At 40.4% G+C, this 24,578-nt stretch overlaps 1 protein-coding gene across 4 annotated transcripts in view; it reads right to left on the reverse strand.

Moving 5' to 3' along the window:
* Positions 1 to 24,578, reverse strand: part of FREM2 (FRAS1 related extracellular matrix 2) — a 198,539-nt gene that overhangs the window by 162,532 nt on the left and 11,429 nt on the right. For all 4 annotated transcript variants that reach the window (XR_004644122.1, XM_034758572.1, XM_034758573.1 and 1 more), the window contains exon 2: positions 22,466 to 22,555. Coding sequence is in view for 3 of the 4 variants with exons in the window: in XM_034758572.1 (XP_034614463.1) it covers positions 22,466 to 22,555 (90 nt within the window). In the remaining variant the exon portion in view is untranslated. The remainder of the gene's footprint in view (positions 1 to 22,465; positions 22,556 to 24,578) is intronic.

The raw sequence follows: 24,578 nt of genomic DNA on the forward strand, positions 1-24,578 counted from the left end.
GTGTGGTTGATTGGTCAGTTCGTAACTCTGAGGTTCTATTGTACTTTTGTGAAAGAATTTTCTGGGTTTGTTAAAAGAAAAAAAAAACCTGTAGTATCAGCACTATTTTTTCAGATTGTACAAGAGTGCTTTGGCTTGCACAAGTTGTGTACTTTGGACCCTGTCCTTCCTCACTGAAACCATTGAGAATTTTGCCATTGACTTCAACTGAAAGTAGGATCAGGCCTATCAGGCAAAGGTTTCTACAGAACCTTGCCTCACTGATGAGACGGTTAATAGATTTTATGACCAGAAGGGACCTTTAGATCATTTAGTCTGACTTTCATCCTCACTGCTAAAACATGCACATTATTTCTCATTTGAATGTCTAGTTTTAACTGCCAGCTTTATTTTTTTGTTATGCTTTTCTCCATTAAATTAAAGAGCCCTCATGTATCTAGTATTTGTCCTGTGAAGATTCTAATACACTGTAATCAAGTCACCTCTCAATCTTCTTAAATTGAACAAACTGAGCTCTTTAGATCACTCACATTAGGAGATTTTCTCCAGCCCCCAAATCATTTTGTGGTTCTTCTCTGCACTCTTTCTAATTTTTCAACCTCCTTTTAAAACATGAACTGGATGCAGATCATTTTAGTATCAATCTCCCCAATGCCACATACAGAGCTGCTCCTACTCACTCTCCCCTAAAAAGAAGAACAGGAGTACTTGTGGCACCTTAGAGACTAACAAATTTATAAATTTGTTAGTCTCTAAGGTGCCACAAGTACTCCTGTTCTTCTTTTTGCGGATACAGACTAACACGGCTGTTACTCTGAAACCTGTCACTCTCCCCTGTTTATATATGGCATTGCACTGGGAGCTCATGTTCCATTGCTTGTCCACTATGACCCCTAAATCCTTTGCAGAGCCACTTCTTTCCAGGCTACACCCACCCCCTCATTCTGTAGGTATGGCCTGATTTCTTTCCTCCCAGCTATTCAATCTTACATTTGGCTGTATTAAAATGCATTTTGTTTGAATGGGCCAGCTTACCAAGCAATCCCAACCTCTCTGTATGATTGCCCTGTCCTCATCATCATCATTTACCATTCTGCCAACGTGATATCTGCAAATTTTATCAGCAGTCATATTACATTTACCAATTGTTGATGAAAATATTGAATACCGTCAGGCCTAGAACCTTTCTCTGAGGAACTTCACTTGGAATAACTCCACATTCAGTGGTGATTCCCTTCATCAGCTTCATTTGAAGTCTGTCATTTAGGCATTCTTAATCCATTTAACATGTGCTTTGCTGTTGTATAGTGCTAGTTTTTTAAATCAGTTCTAAGTCAAACACTTTACAAAAGTCTACATATATTACATCTACACAGTAAATTACTACCTTTTTCAACCAAACTTGTAATCTCCTCAAAGAATGAAATCAGGTTTGTTTGACAAGACCTATTTTCCACAAAACCAAACTTACTCTGGACATACATCAAACAAAAAACAAAACTAAGTAGAGGCAATACCATGGGAAAGAGTGCTAAAAAGTCTCCCTTAAGTCAAAATGAACACAGCCATGTTAGTGTACCTGAAGTGTGTTAAAAGAATGTTATTTAGGTTGCAAAATCAAGCATTTAAAAGTTATGAAATGCCAAATTTATTGTTGCCCATTCAATTTTATTTGTGCCCTCCTGTGGATCTATCCTGGGCATTGAATGAAGTCAATATTCTATAGAAAAACAGCATGTAATTAAGCTTGGCAAAACTCAATTTTTATTTTTTTTATAATTTTGACGGACAATATCAAGGTTTATTTTTAAGCATCTTTTTTCGATTTTTATAAATTTAAATTTTCACAGTTGCAGGAATTTATGGAGGGGTCAGACAGTAATTGTTTAGTGAGAGTAGATGTTGTGATTCAAAAATTTTAAGCTTTATAACCTTTAAAACACAAATGGTCAACTTCACATGTCAAAATATACAGTCAATATCCTTAAATCAAACCGTAATAAGTTCTCAAGCAGCATTTTTCTTATGCAGCCTATCTGCACATTTTGATTATTATCTATAGAAATATTTTTTCAATGGTTTGTATGTGCGTGATGAAATTGATATTTACTGATATTTACCAATAAAAATCTAATCCGTCCAAGCCTACATGTAATCATGTAAGTAAAATGCCGTATCATCAAGCATATGCATAAAGGAGCTGAATGAATAAATGTTTACAGGATCAAGTCCTTATAGATAGATCCAGTCCTGCCTCAAAGACCTTACACATAAATAGGATCACCAAATAAAACAAATCATAATTCCAATAAAAATACTGTAAATATTCCCAGGCAGTGATATAAACCAACACAAGACAACACTTTGGTAGTGCATAAACACCAAAGAGTAGTAAAGACTATGAACAAAGTGAAAGCTGACCGTTCTTGTTAAACTGTGAAACGTGAGAGAAATGCAAAATGTAGACAGTATAAAAGGTGAAAAATTGATCTTCAAAATGATTTCAGTTTGAAAATTCTCTGGTGCAACTGAAGCAAGAAAAGGAATATTTTATAGAACATATTGGGCCACATATTTTAGGCAGAGTTCCTATCAGGAGCGACTTCTGCTTAAAAATTGATGGCCCAGTGTTTTTACGTTACTAATATCCCTTTAAACAATAGTAGAAGCAACTTGCAAACGAATGATGTAAAACTGCATTCACTCATTATTGAATTCACTTTGCAGTTACTAGAGCTTTACCATAAACAATTTAACTAACCTGACATGTAAATCTAAGTTATAAATTCCTTTGGGGCCCTCTTCTGCTCTTTCAATATGTAAGTACTCTGAAAGTAGCAAAGAGCCATTCCACAGAAACTTAATTCTCTTGGCTGCCTGAAAAGTGGGATTAGTAAAATGCATTTAGCAGCTGATGTGTGGGCTGTTCTAGAGGACTTAGTGTGGGGGCTCAATAAGGAGCAAAACCAGACCCCCTGAAATATCTTTCTTCCCCCTCCTCCTCAACCATTCTAAATCTGTGGCAAATATTTGCAGATCATTAATGCATCTTGGAAAAATATGATTTACGGTGACCCACCCTGGCCTATGGATTTGGCAATAAACTTGGAATGTTATGGACATGTATTTTACTGGGCTATTTGTCCAAAATGCATACATGCCGCATATCTATAATCATTCCATTTGGTTCAATTCATTAAAATAAAAATTGGAATAAATCATTTTGCCTTTTAATGTATTAATACAAAACCCTACGAATTCTGATGAGAAGCGATCATTACGGAGACATGAGAAAGAAATTGTCACAAAGAATAAGGATACAAGGATACAAAATGTGAGCTGGTGCTATATGTACTCAATGGCAACAGGTACACATACGATGGATGACATGTTCGAGAGGGAGAAAGTGAAATAATGTTGAGGCTAAATAAATAAAAAGTTAACTGGACATTTTGATTACCAAGTGGCTATGCTTTTTTCCATCATTGCTCTCCTTTCTGGTGGTTATAAAAGGCGGAGTTATGGGACAGTTTATTGTTGAAATAAATAAAAATCACATTTTGCTGGATAACAATGGAGGAGAGGGTCTCATTAAAATTACTTGAAAAAAAGAAATGTATCTTAACCATTGTAGTTTGTTACTTCTCACTCTTTAATAAAAGGATTACACTTTAAAGACAATGAGGCATATTATCAGTGGTGCAAATTTTCATAGCTCCATTGAGGACAATGGAATTATGACAGTTTAAACCAGCTAAGCATCTGCTGCAATATATTTAAAGATAAATACACTGTACATGGAAATGTTAGTCTTCAAAGAGTTATACAGGCAACACCACCTATGTGAGATACTAGATAAATTTAATTTTGCAAAGGGAGAAATTGAGCCACAGAAAGGTCAAGTGACTTGCCCAATGACGCTCTGCAAGTGATTGGCAGAACTGGGATTAGAACGCAATACAATTGATTCCATATCTTCCTTCACATAGCCGTCTATGAATGGTAAAAACTCCCAGAGCTCATCTGCAAGTCCCCTACCCTGTCCATATTTAAGTCCATTTTAAAGATTCCAGTAGTGTCATGCTATGGACCAGGGGTCGGCAACCTTTCAGAAGTGGTGTGCCGAGTCTTCATTTATTCACTCTAATTTAAAGTTTCGCATGCCAGTAATACAATTTAACATTTTAGAAGGTCTCTTTCTATAAGTCTATAATATATAACTAAACTATTGTTGTATGTAAAGTAAATAAGGTTTTTAAAAATGTTTAAGAAACTTCATTTAAATTAAATTAAAATGCAGAGGCCCCAGGACCCGGGCAGTGTGAGTGCCACTGAAAATCAGCTTGCATGCCGCCTTCAGCACGTGTGCCATAGGTTGCCTACCCCTGCTATGGACAACCTAGCTGATCTGTAATAAAAAAAAAAATCCCTAGTTGTTGTTCTCCTTCCCCTATGTGACTATCTGTTCTAATGCTATGAGCAAATTAGAGCAAGGATTGTCTCTTCATGAATTTCTAAAAGGGCCTCGCTTATCATGGGTGCAACTAGAAACTTGACATTAATAACAGTCCCTCCTTTCCAATCCCTTGCTCGCTTGCAGAACCATACTGCCAGTTCTTATCTGGAAACAAGACCGAAGTCTGCCATTGTTTTCCCTTTGGCCATAATCGGAGAGTGAAGAAGACCAGAAATCTGCCAACAGTCCCAATTTGACCAAAACCATCCTCAGTTTTAGAAGTTTGTCCTGACTCAAACCCCAAATCTCTGGGACAACAGTGAAAAGTTGCTGGCATTTTTTTAAATCTTTCCCTCTCACCTGCTGCTGGGGGGTGCGGTCAGTGTTGCAGCTGTTGGGGTAAGTAGCTAACAGATGATTTTTCTCCTGCCCCACCCCACTCAATGCTGTTGATGCTGGTGGTTCCTTCTCCATACTGTATGTCTAACTACAAAGCAGGAAGAGGAACTGAGACAGTGAATTTAGCGAGGGGGGAAAAGGAATCAACTAGTCCAGCAGTTAGATGCAGCAATGCTTCGTCCCTGACTTTGGGAGAGTGAACCACAGAGAAAAAATATATGCCTCTTGAAAGTACTACATGGGGAGACAGCCAACCATCCCTGTAAACACTGGAGGAGGGGAGCTAGAGTTTTAGAGAAAGCAATGGCTGTGAAGGATTGAACGCTTGTGAGACTAAAAGATGGTTTTTTGCCCAAATTTTTACAACTGTACATAATGTATTTTACTGAAGTCCATTTCTCTAATAGAATCTGATCTTGATCCCACTGAAATCCTGGCAAACTTCACATTGACTTCAATGGTCCTTAACTTCTAGGCACAAAGGGTGGATTCATAAAGGTATTTAGGTGCCTAACTCTCACTGATTTCAGGAGGAGTTAGGAGCCTAAATATCTTTGTGACTCCCACCCAAAGGGCCTCATCCAAAGCATACTAAACTCCTTGGAAAAGCTCCCATTGACTTCACTGGACATTAGAACAGGCTCTAAATTTGCACCACAGGCATTCTTACTGCTTTAATCAATGTGCCCCACCCTAACTACAAAGCTTTACCGAGGCAGCAAGGTGTGTGATAACAGCATTCCTTCAATCCCAAAGAAAATGTGTGTGAAACAGTAAAGTGACAGAAGCAGTGTGCTAATACTTAAGTTACAAGTAACTGGAATTTGAATCCTGGCAAACATACAGGGAAATGTTCTATTGAGTCTAAAGAATTAATGTTTTACTAATGATTCTACCATAAAAAACAAGCTGAAAGCCTGCTTCAGAAAGAAGAAAATAGAAAAATCTCTTTTCACAGAGCTTTCTAAGAGCCTTGTTCTTAACAAAATTCCTTCTATTACTAAAACCAAAAACTAATTAGCTGTTGAGCATTCTGTAAAAGAAAGATTAACTGAACAGACTCCCATGTAGGCAACCAAACCACAATATACCAGTTTAAGAAATTCCCATCTAGGCCAAATCCAAACAAAAAACTACTTCATTTACTGTATTGATGATTTTTCACTTTGCTTTTATTATTCCCAACTTCACTCCTCTCACCTTCCTCTTTTTAAATTCTTAGTTACCAGCTATAAAGGATATGTCCTACTACTACTGTGAGAACTTGAATTTCATCCGAATATAGTGCGTGTGTATTAAATAAAACCAATCTCTTCCTTTCTTCAGAAGTATATGAAAGTGTTGATTGGGCTAGAATGCTCAGCATCTTTCAGGATCCAGCAAAGGCACTTAAGCACGTGCTGAACTTCAAGCACATGAATGAGTAATACCACAGCTTAAGGGCTCTGATTCAGGATAGCATCTCCACTCAGGAGAACACAGTTACTTGTCCTCCCAAACCGGTCCAGTTTTGCTGGATCAGACCAGAGGGGTCAGCTCCCAAAAGATTAAAGATATAGATCAATAAAACAATAACACTGCCTTTCATCCATAGATCACTGGTTAAAATTTAGCCCAGGTGAACAAAAGTTGCTAACATCATTCCTTTTCCCAATAAACCAGTTTCCACATCCCAAATAGTATCACAATTTGCCCCCACGTTGGCAGTCTCAATAGAGAGGCCAAGTAATGAATAGACAGAGACAAAAACATTAATGGATGTCTCCATACAAACTTAAAACATTCAGTTTAAAAGCAATCCTGATGATACATCGTATGTTGTGGGGGATAAGGGAATTCTTTGCCTGTTTGATATTAGATAGGAACACTCACATGAAAACTTTGGGTGAATAATCTCTGCTCCACTCAAGTAATATAAAGAAAGCAAAATCTGACCCTAAGCACTTAGCTGTGGATACACTTGGCATGGGGAAGTCTCCAGCAAATGTAAACCTCAGAAGCTGGCTTCTATACTTTCTTCAATGCATCCCGTGGCACAGGGGGGAGTCAGGGCAACGGAGAGGCATGTGTAGGGTGTGGAAGGATGTACAGGTGGAGTGGCTAGAATGCAAAGCTCCCCAGAAACTGTTAGTTGGTATACAGCTGCTTAGGGAGCATGGCCAGCTAGCTCATTTCAGAGCAATTTCCAGGCTGCACTGACCTGCACCTGCGGCCAGAGTCAGCAAAGAATGGGACTAAATCGGGGGGCCCAGAAAATCTTCATCCAAAAATATTAAAGGAACTGGCATGTGAAATTGCAAGCCCATTAGCAAGAATTTTTAATGAATCTGTAAACTCAGGGGTTGTACCATATGACTGGAGAATTGGAAACATAGCTCCTATTTTTAAGAAGGGGGGGGGGGGAGGGATCCAGGTAACTACAGGCCTGTCAGTTTGACAACTGTAGTATGCAAGGTCTTGGAAAAAATTTTGAAGGAGAAAGTAGTTAAGGACATTGAGGTCAATAGTAATTGGGACAAAATACAACCTGGTTTTACAAAAGGTAGATCATGCCAAACCAACCTGATCTCCTTCTTTGAGAAGGTAACAGATTTTTTAGATAAAGGAAATGCAGTGGATCTAATGTACCTTGATTTCAGTAAGGCACTTGATACAGTTCCACATGGGGAATTATTAGTTAAATTTGAAAAGATGGGGATCAATATGAAAATTGAAAGGTGGATAAGGAACTAGTTAAAGGGGAGACTACACCGGGTCATACTGAAAGGTGAACTGTCAGGCTGGAGGGAGGTTACTAGTGGAGTTCCTCAGGGATCAGTTTTGGGACCAATCTTTTTATTACTGACCTTGGCACAAAAAGTGGGAGTGTGCTAATAAAGTTTGTGGATGACACAAAGCTGGGAGGTATTGCCAATACAGAGAAGGACCAGGATATCATACAGGAAGATCTGGATGACCTTGTAAACTGGAGTAATAGTAATAGGATGAAATTGAATAGTGAAAAGTGCAAGGTCATGCATTTAAGGATTAATAACAAGAATTTTTGTTATAAGCGGGGGACTCCTCAGTTAGAAGTAACAGAGGAGGAGAAGGACCTCGGAATATTGGTTGATCACAGGATGACTATGAGCCGCCAATGTGACATGGCATTGAAAAAAGCTAATGCGGTCTTGGGATGCATCAGGAGAGGTATTTCCAGTAGAGATAAGGAGGTGTTAGTACCATTATACAAGGCACTGGTGAGACCTCATCTGGAATACTGTGTGCAGTTTTGGTCTCCCATGTTTAAGAAGGATGAATTCAAACTGGAACAGGTACAGAGAAGGGCTACTAGGATGATCCGAGGAATGGAAAACCTGTTTTTTGAAAGGATACTCAAAGAGCTCGGCTTGTTTAGCCTAACCAAAAGAAGGCTGAGGGGAGATATGATTGCTCTCTATAACTATATCAGAGGGGTGAATACCAGGGAGGGAGAAGAATTATTTAAGCTCAGTACCAATGTGGACACAAGAACAAATTGATATAAACTGGCCATCAGGAAGTTTAGACTTGAAATTAGACGAAGATTTCTAACCATCAGAGTGAAGTTCTGGAACAGCCTTCCAAGGGGAGCAGTGGGGGCAAAAGACGTATCTGGCTTCAAGACTAAGCTTGATAAGTTTATGGAGGGGATGGTATGATGGGATAGCCTAATTTTGGCAATTAACTGATCTTTGACTATTAGCGATAAATATGTCCAATGGCCTGTGCTGGGATGTTAGATGGGATGAGATCTGAGTTACTACAAAGAATTCTTTCCTGGGTGTCTGGCTGGTAAGTCTTTCCCACATACTGAGGGTTTAGCTGATCACCATATTTGGGGTCGGGAAGGAATTTTCCTCCAGGGCAGATTGGCAAAGGCCCTGGAGATTTTTCGTTTTCCTCTGCAGCGTGGAGCACGGGTCACTTGCTGGAGGATTCTCTGCACCTTGAAGTCTTTAACCATGATTTGAGGACTTCAATTGCTCAGACATAGGTTAGGGGTTTGTTGTGGGAGTAGGTGGGTGAGATTCTACAGCCTGCATTGTGCAGGAGGTCAGACTAGACGATCATATTGGTCCCTTCTGACCTTAAAGTCTATAAATCTATGAGAATCTGAGAGCTATAACCAGCTCCCTGACAGACCTCCTGGAATGATAAGAGAAGCTTAAAGACAGCAGGGAAAAATCCAGTTGGCAGGGATTAGGGTAATGAAAATGATTTTTTAAAATATATATTAGGTACTAAAGAGATTCTGACAATGGTATAGACCCAACACTAGATGAAGATGGTAATGTTGTTAATATTAATGCAGAAAAGACAGATGGGCTCAGTAAATATTTCTGTTCTGTATTTGGAAAGAAGCGATATGATATGCTTGTAGCAGGTAATGAGGATGAAGTACTTTCCAGGCCATTAGTAACCATAGAGGATGTTAAACACCATCTGCTGGGGTAAATGTTTTTAAATCAGCAGTCCCGAATAACGTATACCCAAGATTCCTTAAAGAGCTGGCTGAGGGAATCTCTGGCCTGCAGATATTCATTTTAATAAATCCTGGAATACCAGGGCAATGCCAGAACACTGGAAGAGTCCTAAAGTTGTGCCAATATTCAAAAAGGGCAAGTGGAATGATCTGGGTAACAATACGCTGCTTAGTCTGACATCAATTCTGGGCAAAACAATAGAAAAGCTGATATGGGAGTCAATTAATAAAGAAAGAATAAAAGGACAGTAATATAATTAATAACAGTCAACATGGTTTTATGGAAAACAGATCTTATCAGACAAACCTGCTTTTATTCTTTGATGAGATTAGAAGTTTGGTTGATAAAGGTAACTATAGAGATTTAATATACCTAGACTTTTGTAAGGTGTTTGACTTAGTACAATATGACATGCTGATTAAAAAATTAGTATTACACAGTATCAATAAAGCACACAATTAATGGATTAAGAACTGGCTGACATATCTCAAAAAGTAGTAGTCAATGGGAAATAAACATCAAATGGGGGTGCTTCTAGTGGGCTTCCGTAAGGATTGATCCTAGGCCCGATGCCATACTACATTTTCAACAATGATTAGAAGTAAACATAAAAATCACTGCTGAAGAAATTTGTGGATGAAACAAGGATTGGTGGAATGGTAAATAACGAGGACAAGGCAAAAACAATGAAGGGTCCTTGTGGCACCTTAGGGACTAACACATTTATTTGGGCATAAGCTTCTGTGGGCTAGAACCCACTTCATCAGATGCATGGAATGGAAAATACAGGAGCAGATATAAATACATGAAAGGATGGAGATTGCGTTACCAAGTGTGAGGTCAGTCTAACGAGATAAATCAATTAACAGCAGGATACCAAGACAGGAAAATAACTTTTGAAGTGGTAATGAGAGTGGGCCATTACAGACAGTTGACAAGAAGGTGTGAGTAACAGTAGGGAGAAATTAGTATTGGGGAAATTAGGTTTATGTTTTGTAATGACCCAACCACTCCCCGTCTTTATTCAGGCCTAATCTGATGGTATCCAGTTTGCAAATTAATTCCAGTTCTACAGTTTGACATTGGAGTATGTTTTTGAAGTTTTTTGGTTGAAGAATTGCCACTTTTAGGTCTGTTATCGAGTGACCAGAGAGACTGAAGTGTTCTCCTACTGGCTTTTGAAAGTTATGATTCCTGATGTCAGGTCTGTGTCCATTTATTCTTTTGCGTAGAGACTGTCCAGTTTGCCCAATGTACATGGCAGAGGGGCACTGCTGGCACATGATAGCATATATCATATTGGTAGATGTGCAGGTGAATGAGCACCTGATGGTGTGGATGATGTGGTTAGGTCCTATGATGGTGTCCCTTGAATAGATTGTGGACAGAGTTGGCACCGGGGTTTGTTGCAGGGTTTGGTTCCTGGGTTGTGTTTTTGTTGTGTGGTGTGTAATTGCTGGTATTTGCTTCAGGTTGGGGGACTGTCTGTAAGCGAGGACTGGCCTGTCTCCCCAGGTCTGTGAAAGTGAGGGATCATCCTTCAGGATAGGTTGTAGATCCTTGATGATGCACTGGAGACGTTTTAGTTAGGGGCTGTAGGTGACAGCTAGTGTCATTCTGTTACTTTCTTTGTTGGGCCTGTCCTGTAGTAGGTGACTTCTGGGTACCCTTCTGGCTCTGTCAATATGTTTCTTCACTTCACCAGGTGGGTATTGTAGTTTTAAGAACGCTTGATAGAGATCCTGTAGGTGTTTGTCTCTGCCTGAAGGATCGGAGCAAATGTGGTTGTATCTTAGAGCTTGGCTGTAGACAATGGATCGTGTGATGTGGTCTGGATGAAAGCTGGAGGCATGTAGGTAAATATAGCAGTCAGTAGATTTCCGGTATAGGGTAGTGTTTATGTGACCATTGCTTATTAGCACTGTAGTGTCTAGGAAGTTGACCTCTTGTGTGGACTGGTCCAGGCTGAGATTGATGGTGGGGTGGAAATTGTTGAAATCTTGGTGGAATTCCTCAAGGTCCTCCTTCCCATGGGTCCAGATGATGAAGATGTCATCAGTGTAGCGCAAGTAGAGTAGGGGCGTAAGGGGACGAGAGCTGAGAAAGCGTTATTCTAAGTCACGCATAAAAACGTTGGCATACTGAGGGGCCATGCAGGTACCCACAGCAGTCCCGCTGACTTGTAGGTATACATTGTCCCCAAATCTGAAATAGTTGTGGGTGAGGACAAAGTGACACAGTTCAGACAGCAGGTTTGCCGTTATGGTATTAGGGATGCTATTCCTGATGGACAAGGCAGTAACACAGGGTGATCACATTTGCTTGGTAAGCTGGGCCCTCTCAAACAAAATGTGTTTTAATATAGCCAAATACGAAGTTTAATATCTAGAAACAAGGAATGCAGGTCATGCCTAGAGAATGGGGGACTGCATCCTGGAAAGCACTGATTGTGAAGAAGATTTAGGGGTCACAGTGGACATGCAACTGAACATGACCACCCTGTGCAATGTTGTGGCACAAAAGGCTAACATGATCCTAGAATGTATAGACAGGGGAGCAGGGAAGTGATTTTACCGCTGAATACAAAGTCGGTGAGAGCAATATTAGAATACTGCATCCAGTTCTGGTGTCCACATTTTAAAAAGGATGCTGATAATCTGAAGAGGGTGCAGAGAAGAACCACAAAAATTATTTGAGGGCTGGATAATATGCCTCCCCATGAGAGATGTAACAAACTCAATGTGTTTAGCTTATCAAAAAGAGATTAAGTTGTTACTTGATTACAGTGTATGAGTATCTTCCCTGAGAGAAAATACTGGGTACTAGAGGGCTCTTTAATCTATCAGAGAAAGGCATAATAAGCACTAATAGCTGGAAGCTGAAGGAAGACAGTTCTTTTGGAAATAAGGCACAGATTATTAACAGTGAGGGTAATTAACAACTGGAACAAACTACCAAGGGTAGTAGAGATTCTCCATCTGTTAATGGCTTCAAATCAAAACTGGATGTCTTTCTGGAAGATATGATTTACACAAACACAAGTTATTTGGTTCAGTGAAGGGGTTTCTGGGTGAAATTTAATGTACAAGAGATCAGACTAGATGATCCTATGGTTCCTTCTAACCTTAAACTCTGTGAACCTATGGAGCGCCAAGTGGAAGATGGACACAGCACAGAATCTACACAAAATCTGAAGCAGGCTCTGCTCTTCCTATTCTAAGCTTCAGCTCTTTATATATTGATATTCTAAAACTTTTCTTTCTTTAAAATTTCTATACCTGTAAGTTTAGCCTCAATCAGGAGCACTAAGGTAACTTTCAATAATAAATCTCTCATTTTTTGTGTGGCTGTCTGTCATTTAATATCTTTGCAGACATTATGCCTTTCTATTATGAAGTCTCCCCGATTCTTCATGACTGCCATCCTTGTGTCTTAACTTCCCACAGAGGCAGGGATACAGCAGGTTCAGAAAGCCAACTGGGCACAAATATCCAGGACCACAGAAGCAAGAGGTCTTGTGCCTTTATGAGTAATGTCTTTTTCTTCTACAGAAGCCCTGTATTTTAAGCCCTACATGCAACAAAGGCTGACTTTTAGCATGGACATCATCACTCCTCCTTCACATCACAGTGAGTGTTTGCCATCTGAAAGCCTAGGAGCAAGACCACCTACAGAATCCGGTTCCTTTTCCTCAGGCCGATAGCTGGTGTCTTTCCAAACAGCAGCGCTAATCCATCCTCTCGCTAAAAGGCTGTAAGCTTCAGGCTCCGCTACATCATATTCAAAACTCCTGCCAAAGTGCCTTCCACAGAGCTGAGTTGGGAAGCTGACCAGGGAGGAGTCAATTCATGGAGTCAGTAAGTCACATGATGCAACACAAATAAGAATTTGAATATAAAGAAGCAATAAAACCCATCATATGGTCTTTGCTAATACGCTGTTAAACTGCCAGAAAGAAGGATTATTATGATGGCAAAAGATAAATATGTTTCATTTAAGAAGCAGGTGCTGTAATTGTTTAATGCCAATAGATACTTATATTATTTAAATTAAGATATCTCATGTTTTAATGTTCTCCAGTAGATCAAGAATCACTAGCTTTGTTTGTCAGAAAACAATTCTAACATAGCTCTGAAGTTAACCTATATAAAATCAGATTGCATATACAGTAACTCCTCACTTAAAGTCATTCTAGTTAACATTGTTCCATTGTTACGTTGCTGATCAATTAGGGAACATGCTCGTTTAAAGTCGCGCAATGTTCCCTTATAACGCCGTTTGGCAGCTGCCTGCTTTGTCCACTGCTTGCAGAAAGAGCAGCCCGTTGCAGCTAGCTGGTGGGGGCTTGAACCAGGGTGGACTGGCAGGCCCTCTATCAGCTCCCCGCTCCCCTAAGTTCCCCGTGCGGCAGCCGCCCAGAAGGGTATCAATTGCTGGCAGTTCAGCTGTCCCTCCCCACACTGCCATGTGCTGCTCCTGCCCTCTGCCTCGGAGCTGCTCCCGGGAACCTCCTGCTTGTTGGGGGGGGGGGAAAGAAGAGGGGGGCTAATATCAGGGTGTCCCCCTCCCCCCTGCTCCTGCCACCCGCTTACCCCACCTCCATAGAGCAGGGGACACGACAGGGCTCGGGACGGAGGGAGCTTGCTGGCCACAGCGGCTGTCTCAACTTCCTGATCTAAAAAGGCAATGTACTTAGAGTGGGGTCAGCGTACTTAAAGGGGCATCTCTCACTCTCTCTCTCACAGGTGTGTGTCTCTGTCTGTCATGCTGTCTCCCCTCCCTCTATTCATGCTGCCTTGTAGAGTGTGAGGCTACATTAACAACAATGTGTTAACCCTTGAGGGCTCAGCAGAGCCTCATCATTTAGCAGTAAGGCATTCCCTGGGAAATATCCCACCCTGACTTCACCACCTCAACCAAGCTTCACAATCTTCATCGCTGTGTACCATTATTAAATTGCTTGTTTAAAACTTACACTGTGTGTGTGGATATATATATAGTCTTTTGTCTGGTGAAAAAAAATTCCCTGGAACCTAACACCCCCCCTATTTACATTCATTCTTATGGGGGGATTGGATTCGCTTAACATGGTTTCGCTTAAAGTCGCATTTTTTAGGAACATAACTACAACATTAAGCGAGGAGTTGTATACAACTTTTCAGAAAGGCCAGATGCACCCAATATAAGACTAAACTTTCTGGGTTAACATCTTCTGTAGATGCAGAATTTGGCAAATTATTATGGGCGGAATTCAGGGATCCGGTGTTATTAAATGATGAATAAATCTATAAATAAGAATAATAGTCATAGTTCCATTGTGTACCCTTCAGTGTAGTATACTGTGCAACCAAATTGCCTGAGCTATTATTCAGTGACCAAGGAAAGGATGGAGCTTGTCATGTTTCTCTAGCACCTATTTAGGCTGCCTCAGTCAAACATGTTTGTATCCAAGCCCTAGTATTATTGCACAGCTTTATTATAACTCCTTTTAAGCATTAGTGTCTTTCTGTAAATTCTCATGTCACCAGCAATCCATTTGATCTCCTAGAGTCCTCCGTTTTTCACTTTAAATCTAATGTTTCTCCTTAATCTCTTAACACTTGTACTTGGACCTCACTTTACTGACTATTGCTTTTATTATTTTTACTGTTATCCATGCCTTTTTATGCATAATAACAAACAAGTCAGTGCTTATTTTTTTACATTAGGTAACTAAGGAGCATGCACTCAGGACAGCCTGCTTTCATGGAGTTGCCTCATCACTTGGCCTTTCCCCCTTCCCCCTCCCCTTTTTGGTTCTGCTGTTCCAATTGCCTCCCCCCCTGCCTGCCACGTTATTTATTTATTTATTCTTTTGCCCCGCTGTTTGTTGTTGTCATTGGGTTTGTTTGTTTTTTAACTCAGCTACTCAGAGGACAGCAAACACATTTTTCATACTGGCAGCAAAACACCTAAGGCCAGCCCTGTTAAGTAGTTCATGTTTGCACAGAACTTGAGCATACAGAGCATTATCTGAGTCAAATCTTGCTTACTTCACTCACCAGAGTCCTCCCGATGAAATCAGTGGGCCTACTCAGGTGAGCAAGGCAAGCAAAACGTGGCTCTAAAAGAGCTAAACATAACAGAACCAATCCAACTCCTACTGAAATCAATGGGAGTCTTTCCACTAATGGGAGCTGGATTGAGCCCTCTACATTTCTCATTGTAATCACCTGCTGACAAAGGGCATGGAACCTCTCTTATTCTTTATGTTTTTCTACATAGCTCTTCATTTAGCTTTGACTGTCCAGCCCCCTAAAGTAATGACCAAAAAAAACCCCCAATGATTCAGTTACAAAAAAGATTTTTTTATACTGTAGTGTCAAGCTACTATTTAAATCTTCTGGTAAAGCTTACAGTGAGAAGTGTGGTATGTGGAAAATTGTCTGGACACCAAAACAGCTGCAACAAGACTGGCAATAGATCAGAATCCTATTCAGTCGTCACCAAGAGAACATCTACCCTGCAATAAAAGGCCCACAGCATAGCCGCAGCTGACCTGTTCAATTGACTTGGGCCCATGGGGCACAGGTTGTGGGGCTAAAAATTGTCATATAGACATTTGGGGTAGGGCTCAGCCTAAATGCCTACACTGCAATTTTTAGCCCCGGAGCCCAAGCCCCGTGAGCCCGAGTCAACAGTCCGGTGCCCTGAGAGTCGGTGCTGCAGGTGTTTTATTCCAGTCTAGACACAGCCCACGTGATGAAAGGTACCACTAGCATAACCCAGGATGCCCCAGTTTTTAGTGTCAAAGATAAATGTAATTGAACTTTCCTTTCATAACTGACATTCCCAAATCCCACAAGAGAGTTCGTGCAAGGCTACTCCAAATAATTCTTAACGTTATTTTAGTACATTGATTTTTTAAGAACTGCCAGATATTTTGATACAACTCCAAAACTTCTGTTCCTAAATTATTATACTACATACTGGAAGCCACATCAGTGTCGTGGCTTCAAAGAAATAGCACTGACACCTGTTTTAACACTATAATTACATCCAGGAACACCACACTGATCGCTTACTCTCTCTCTCTCTCTCTCTGAAATGAACAAACTGGGGAGGGAGGAGGGATTGAAATTCCAAAAATGTTTTATGCAATGTTTATATAAACAAGGAATATGACCCAGACAAAATAGCGATACTTTATAAGGTATAATAACGGAAGATTGCTTTAAGTAGTAGACATGGGTTTCTTTTATTAACATCATTTCTTGTATAAACATATATGGAAACTGCCTATCAAGTTTACCCAGAAGTTAAGTCTGTAAATTAAGCATTTAAAACTATCTTTGAAAGGTTCCTTGATTCTGTGAGGATTTAACCAAGTGGTAAATCAGGAAAGTGTGCTGCAGTGTTAAGGTATTTAGGGATCTGAAATGAAGCGTTCAAGTGATATTTATCTAATGATGTAAATCGCCATTTTCAGCGAGCCTGGGCTTTCCCAGGCTTTGGCTTAAAGACAGAAAGATTGCTCAAAAGAGCCCTAATCACAGATTCTTGTTTCTCTCCTTCACTGGGGATCCTCAGCATTCCTGTTACAACCATATGAATCTTTGTTTCCTCATTCAAAATCATTCCACCCTCAAGGCACCATATCGCTGCTCAGGAAGGATGGGACTCCTTAAGAAGCAGTTCTGACAGACTCCAAACTGCAGTCTAGGGGTGAGGATTACTGTTGAGACTAGGAGTAAGCAGGAAACAGTTTACCCATCCCATGAGACATTGAGATTTTGAAAAGTGTTCCCATTTCAAATCAGGACAAGTCAATCTTGAAAACATTTTGAGATCCAAAAATAAAAAAATAAAAAAATGTTTATTGGGTCAATCAAAATGTTCTGTTTTGATAATTTTGAAGCATTCTGTTTAATTTCAACATCATCTTTTTACATTTTTACTATAAATTAGCTTACATTTTGAAATAAAGTTATTTTTAATTGAAAAATTGAACTTTCTTGAAATTGTTGAAAAACTCTGTTTTGGCATTTTCAAACCCCCCCCCCCAATTATTTTTAAACAGGAAATTCCTCAGAACCAGCCCCTTTCCCACAAAAAGTTTCAGCTTTGTCAAGTCAGCATTTTCTGATAAAACACATTTCATCGAAAAATTCACGACCAGGTCTAGTTGAGACGTACCACCTGAATCCCTCCAACCAGGAACTCAGTTCTGTTCTTAAGTGCTCTGAGCACCAGATGGCTTGCAGAGAAAGAAGAGGAGGAAACAAACCGAAAACCACTGACATTAAAAGGGCCAGACAAGAGATGAAAGACTCAGCAACAGGGTCCCCAGATGTAACATGTACTGGGGCCAGATTCAGAGCAAGTGTAAGTCAAGGCACTTCCACTGAAGTGAATGGTGTTACGTTAATTTATACCAGGTTAAGATCTGGCCTTAAATGTTTCAAAGGTATCTGTCATATCAAAATAGAAAGGATAATTTTATGTGCAAAAAAATGAAGCTATGCACTTCCTGGTGGCACTGATAAAAAAGAAGCTTTTGATTTTCTACTGCCAGCACTGTCTGAGGGAATGAGTACAGGATTGGGATCAAACAACGCCTGTACTCCAGTATTAGCTCTAGCATTCTTGGCTGTGCGACTCTGGGCATACGACAACTTTTCTATCAATGTTCTTCCTCATCTGTTAAGTGATTTTTCCTCATCTTACAGAGGTATTTGAGGATGAATTAGTTAAGGTCTGTGCAATACTTTGACATTATGGTTCCAGATGTTGGAGTATATTTTGCTCTGCACTAGCAGCAGAATCTGCCCATAAAGTCAGTGTAACCCATCTGAACTAGTTTCATGTTTCTTGAGACATGCACCAAACTCCAAGAGGAAAATGACAATTTTTCATAGATTGAACAAGACAGACATTTAGTTCCACATTCTCATTAAGATTACATAAAATAAATCTGAATCACACTGGGCATAAAATGAAGGTAGAATAGGGTCCTTAGATTTCAGCCATGTATTTACTTCAGTCATTTCTCATCTATGAAGCAAGAATGCTTCACATAGTGGATAAGGGGATATGGTGTGGAATTTTCTGCGAGGGGAACAGGGTTTCAATGCACTGAAACAAATTTGTGCATTAACTTTCATTCCAAATGGATTAGTGCCATTTTGCACAGTTGAAATGCTAACTCTACACATATACAGAAGGCACCATGTATCAAGCTGACTTGACTTCTTTAACACTGTAAAGTTGCCATACTTATTAAAGCCTATCATAAATCTATTATACTATGTATAAACTACACAAAGAGTCTGTCTTAAACCAATTAAAGGCTCAGACATTTTGAGTTAAGGTTGAATCTCCATCCTCAAGCCAATAAATATACTTATGTACTACAGGAGGCTCTGAAGAGCTTGTGACTGTACATCCCATAAACATGTACTCACAACAACATGGGTAAAGTCCAGGAGTTCAGCCATCACCCTGGATTTCCATTTCTTCCTAACATTGCCACTTCTGCCTCCTGTGTTCTTTCCTGCTTTCTGGTAATATTGGTTCCTTTGTTGTTAATATTAACATGACAAAGGATTCCAGGCAGTTAAGATTCAAAATTCACTACATTTAAAGGTTTGCTCATATGAAAAGGAGGATTTTTCCAACTTTTTTTTTTCTTTTTTCAACCTAACACTACAGTGTGCATGATTAAAAGAAAAAAGTAAGTGTGGCTCTTGTGCCACCCATACATAATCAAAGCCCAGTTTCTGCACCAGGCTCAGCAAGCATGGCTCCCCAGCACCAATGTGGACCCATATTAATGTCAATGGGACTTCACACAGGCATAGGGGTATGTACCAGCAGATCCCAATACAGGACAGAACAGTACATCGGAAAACGTGAAGTTACCACCATTAAAATCTCAATACAGTTACCACATAATATCTGAGATAGTAGTTATTTCCTGTTCTAAGAATAGTGAAATTTGTCCAAGAAACCATCCTTATAAAGCAACTTGCTGTCTTAAAAGACTGCTCCAAAGAATTCCCAAACATAGTAAGCACAACTCTGCTCCACCTTTAGTAGAATATCACTTTTGAAAGTGTTTGTTCAATACAGCTTTTGACTTACCTAAAATAATATTTATGGAGTAATTTCAACAAACATTCATTCTTTGATCACGTCATATTCTGACTGATTTCACTGTAGTTCAACTCAACCAGAGTTAAGGGTTCCCACAGAAAGAGTGAATTACTTATTTTACACCTTTAGGTAATGTACAGTAGATATCACAACCTTGTTTACTACTGCAAGATTTCAAAAAGCAATGCTAATTCAGGAGACAAATCAAGACAGGAGAAAATTGAAGCATGTCATATATAATTCTATTGTGGGTTTGGGTATTCTGTACTGAATCTTTCACTCCTTAATGTTGTGTTTATTCTCTCAGAAATAGCTGGCTTTGCATCAAGAACATAGAAACAAATGTCTCTGCATCACTGACATTCGGCCAAAAAACCTACGTGACCTGCGCAACAGAGGCTTTGATGTCTTTTTGAGGAAGAGTGAAATTTAGAAAGGCAAGTTTCTGCTTTTTTCTCACATGAAATTATAGATCCTGAAGAGCCTGCTAGTATAATTTAGTTATTATTCCAAACAAAGAAAACTATTAGTGTCTCAGTCCCAAATTTCATCCCTTCCAAGTTCTTTAGCCAACCATTTCTCACAAAATATGTTGAAATACAATACAACTCAATGTTTTCCATGGTTTAAATAAAGACTACAACATTAATGTTAGTGTTACCTTACCACCTAGGTAAGGTATGTGCAATATGATAATGTATCTGGTAGAGCTCTGTTGAAAATACCCAAAGGGTTAGAAAATCAACAATCAGCTTTGAAGTAGAATGATTCCTTTTCTTATTATGAAAAAAATCTCATACTATTACAGGTTACAATTGGACACAATAAATACTGTTGCCCCTCTGCCAAGTGGCAGCAGATGTCCAGGACTTTGGCAAGCTAGCTTCCCAGTAAAAGAAAAATCAGTGACATGGAGTCTGGGTGTATGCTATGTGTACCTTGTTTTAGCTACACATATACACCAACAGAAGTGGCCAAACACTACAGAGGCCGATCTGGCCATCAGGAAGCCTTGCCCATGTCCTAGGGAGCAAATTTGTTTCAAGAACTGACTCTAATCACAGGCCAAGGCAAAGAAAAGGAGCACTTGTGGCACCTTAGAGACTAACAAATTTATTAGAGCATAAGCGTTCGTGGACTACAGCCCACTTCTTCGGATGCATATAGAGTGGAATAAATATTGAGGAGATATATATACACACATACAGAGAGCATGAACAGGTGGGAGTTGTCTTACCAACTCTGAGAGGCCAATTAAGTAAGAGGAAAAAAAAACTCTCTCTCCAGCTGCTCACATAGCTCCCTCTACTCAGAGCCTTCTGTAACAAAACTAATACCACCATATTGCTAGTCTTCCTAACACTGGAGCTCACACATTAAGAAAAAGAACTTGGGAGATTCCGTGTAACGACATTTGGTGACTCTTGCCATAACAATACTATGGCATTGCATGCAAAATATTTCACACAGTGTTTCATACACATATGTGTACTTACCCTTTCATTTCCCTGATCTAGGTACTGGTTTAATTAAGATATTTTGGGAAAATAAGCCTGGATGCCACAAATAATTAATTCAGCTTGGTGTCAATGGGCCAGTACAGATTAGCAATCACATTTTGAAAAGCGGCCTCTAATTCCAAGAGCCTGATTTGTGCCTCAGGAGACATCATCTCTTAGACAGATCCCTGGCACACAGGAGGGGGTACACTCTGTGCCATTCAGAAGGATGGCGTAGAGCGCCCCACTCCCAGTGCATTGCCCCACTCCACAGGCCAGCGAGGATGGGCTCAGGGCTATTGCCAACCTCCTTTGGGGCAATTTGCTAACTAGGGAGAGGGTGAGCTGAGCAGTTTCTGCTCACAGAGACTGCTATTGCAATTGGTTGTTAGATGGATGGTGCTTCTTGTCTTTGAGTGTGTGTGGGAGGGGGGGACACACAAGGGCTGATCACAATCCAGCTCAAAATAGCTTTGTTCTTGAAAAGAGATTTTAGTGTTAAATTAAACTAATTAAAACTTGCTTAGACATAAAGCAATTTAATTTATTGAAAAATATACTAAAGCATCCTAACTTAGCAATCACCTACCAAGCCAGAGGGACATCTACACCTAGAAAGATCTCTGGTCGTTTCTTAAAATGTAACTCTCTGATAAAAAGTTAGCCATGTTCACACATATTGTTTCTAAAATCTTTATCAATATTTGTTTTGTTCTGGTAAATCATTTTTGCTGAAGAGCAACTGTTAGATATATTTCAAATAGAAACATTTTCCCCCTGCCTCCAAAGTCTCAATTATTGAAATTCATCTGTTACTAATCACCCTGAGTAAGGCCTTGCATGTGACCAAACCCCAATGGATTTGACAGAAAGGATACGCAGAACGGGGACTCCACACGACCTGTGTGCTGAAAGGATTAGGTCCACGATGGCTCCTAATATTCTTCTTAGCATATGCGCAACATGCTTCAGGTGGCATGTGACCAGGATTCATCACCAAATTTGGTTCGCTGGTTGAATCATTAGCTTCCCCGGCTTGGGCTGGGTACTGATGGGGAGTGCGCAGAGAGGTATTGGGCCTCGTGGTCAGGAACCGCAACATGGGGCTTCTAAGGTACAGCAGCCATTACTGCCGCTCACAAGACAGTGCAGTAATTGCAGAGATATTATGCTGCAACTATGAGTCTGGGTTGGGGATACGCAGGAAAACTGCATAAAGCCCCATAACTTGAGCTTTATGTGGGATTTGAGGATTTCATCCTTTTATCATAGTAGTATAAGTATTTTCACATTGAATATAGTTACCATTCCTTCAAAACAACTTTTTGTAGCCACAATAATAATAGTCCACAGTACTGAAAAGCACAGAAGCTGGTGAAGTAACAACTTACACAAGCTTCCTGTAATTAACCTAAACATCTGCACAAGGTAGTTCAACCCACAGAAAGCTGTTTTAGAAGTTGAATACTTACCACCATCTTCAACAGTAAAATGGAAAAGGTCACTTGTGGCATTTTCACCTTCTCTTAAAACATAGCATATCTTCATGTCATCAATATCAGCTGGAAAATGTCAAAACAAACACATTTTAACTTAAATGTAAACAGAAACAGTTTGAATAGGAACACTTAACAATTATCATTAATTTGTTCATCAGAGGTCTGACTTCACTATTAGGTTATGTCTAAACTGCAATGTTAATCCAGACTGAGGAGACACTGGGTTTGTTAACATAGGGCTTGAGCATCTACACTCATTTTTAACCCCAGGCTAGGAATTGTTGAACCTTGGGTCCCAATCTGGGGCTCCAGAGTCTACAATGCATTGTCTAGCCCCGAGTCCAACCACCCACATCCCAGATTTCCTAGCACCCTCCCAAAATTTGGCCAATTCTTGCCCTTTACTTGTGGGGCTCTGTGGGAAAACTTGACTGTCCACCAAACTTTACTGTCCAGAAGACAAAGAAAATCAGCCCAGGGGATTGTGGGATACTTTTGGCAGACTCCCAGAGCACGAGTCCAGTGCGGCCATGTCTACACTGCAAAGCAATACGGTTTGAACAATAGGTCCTGGCTTGACTCAGGCTTGGACCCTCCAGCCCCGTGGGGTCCTGGGACCCTGGGTCTGAGCCCTGTGTTAGCATGATTTATGTGTACATGGAAGGGGGGTTGAGTCTGAGTTCAAACAGAAGCCTAGGCTTACACTAGACATACTGTTAGAGTCAGAGGATTTCAGTATTAATGGACTGCATGTTTTACAAAACAAAGTTCACTGCTTTTTCCTATTTATATATATTTGATAAACAGAACCCGGAGAAAATATGCATACATGTGTGTTATGAGTGCTGGTAAGAAGGTATGGTCAATGGTGAGGGTTTTACATGCGGGGCGGGGGGTGTTTTGTTTTTGTGTAGCACTTTGTTCAGCTGAAATCATCACTAAGGGCCTGATTCTGCTACTGTTACTTATGCTGACTAGTACCTCACTCTGTAAGTAGTCTAGAATATGGTTCTACTCAACACAGATAAAGGTTGCAGAACTGGTCCTGAGTGCCTTGCCAGTGCCACTCATTCTGAAACATATGCTAACTTACAGAATTAGTGCCCTCTACAGTTACATGAGGTGTGTCAAGCATGATCATTCAGCAGGGCCGGCTCTGGCTTTTTGGCCACCCCAAGCAAAAAAAAAAAAAAACGGGGCGGCCAGAACAGCAAAGCAAAAAACAAAACAAAACAGTGATCTGTGCGCTGGAGTACGGGTGCAGGGGCACCAGCTAGCAGGGGGGAGAGGGAGGGGGTGGGAGCGGGTGGGAGAGAGAGAGAAGGGGGGCGGTCAGGGCTACAGCGGGGCGCTGCCATGCAGCCCCTCCCACCACGCCGCCTGCTGCCTGCAGGGAGGGCTCCACTCAGGTCGGCGGGGAGGGAAGGACAAGGACTGCCCTGCCGGGCTTGCTGCAGGGCGCTCCCATCCTCTGCACCGCCGCCCCCTACAGGGCGGCCGGAGCAGAACAACAACAACAAAAAAAGCGGCCATGTCGCCCTAGGACTGGGCGGAATGCCGCCTCATTCAATCTGCCACCCCAAGCACCAGCTTGCTCGGCTGGTGCCTGGAGCCGGCCCGGTCATTCAGACCACTGTATAACACTGGTTTTCTGGATCAATAAGCTGTCCAGCAACAATTTAGACAATAAAAAAGGAGAAAAGGGATCAATCTTGCTGGTTGTACAACTAGGGAAAATCTTGACACTCAAAGGAAACCTATTGCCATGGCTTACCACCACTAATGAATGCTGTTGCAAGGAGGTGCACTTCATAGACTAAAAGAGAATGAAGGAGCCAAGATAGATTATTGTGACCTAAAAGTGCACAATATAGGAATGTCAATAACAACAAGGTTACTGATGCTAGAACTCATGTTACTTGCCTACCTCTTTCAAATCCATCCTCTGAATTTACTCTTAGAACAAGCTTTTATTAAACTATAAAAACTTTAAAATAAAACTAGGAATTATTCTATGCTATATTTTAATTGCATTATTTCATGTTTTTCCTTATTTATTTCTGGTAAAACTTGCTTTTTTCATTTT

This window comes from Trachemys scripta, chromosome 1 (genome assembly GCF_013100865.1).
Source record: "Trachemys scripta elegans isolate TJP31775 chromosome 1, CAS_Tse_1.0, whole genome shotgun sequence".
In the NCBI taxonomy this organism is placed as follows: domain Eukaryota; kingdom Metazoa; phylum Chordata; order Testudines; family Emydidae; genus Trachemys; species Trachemys scripta.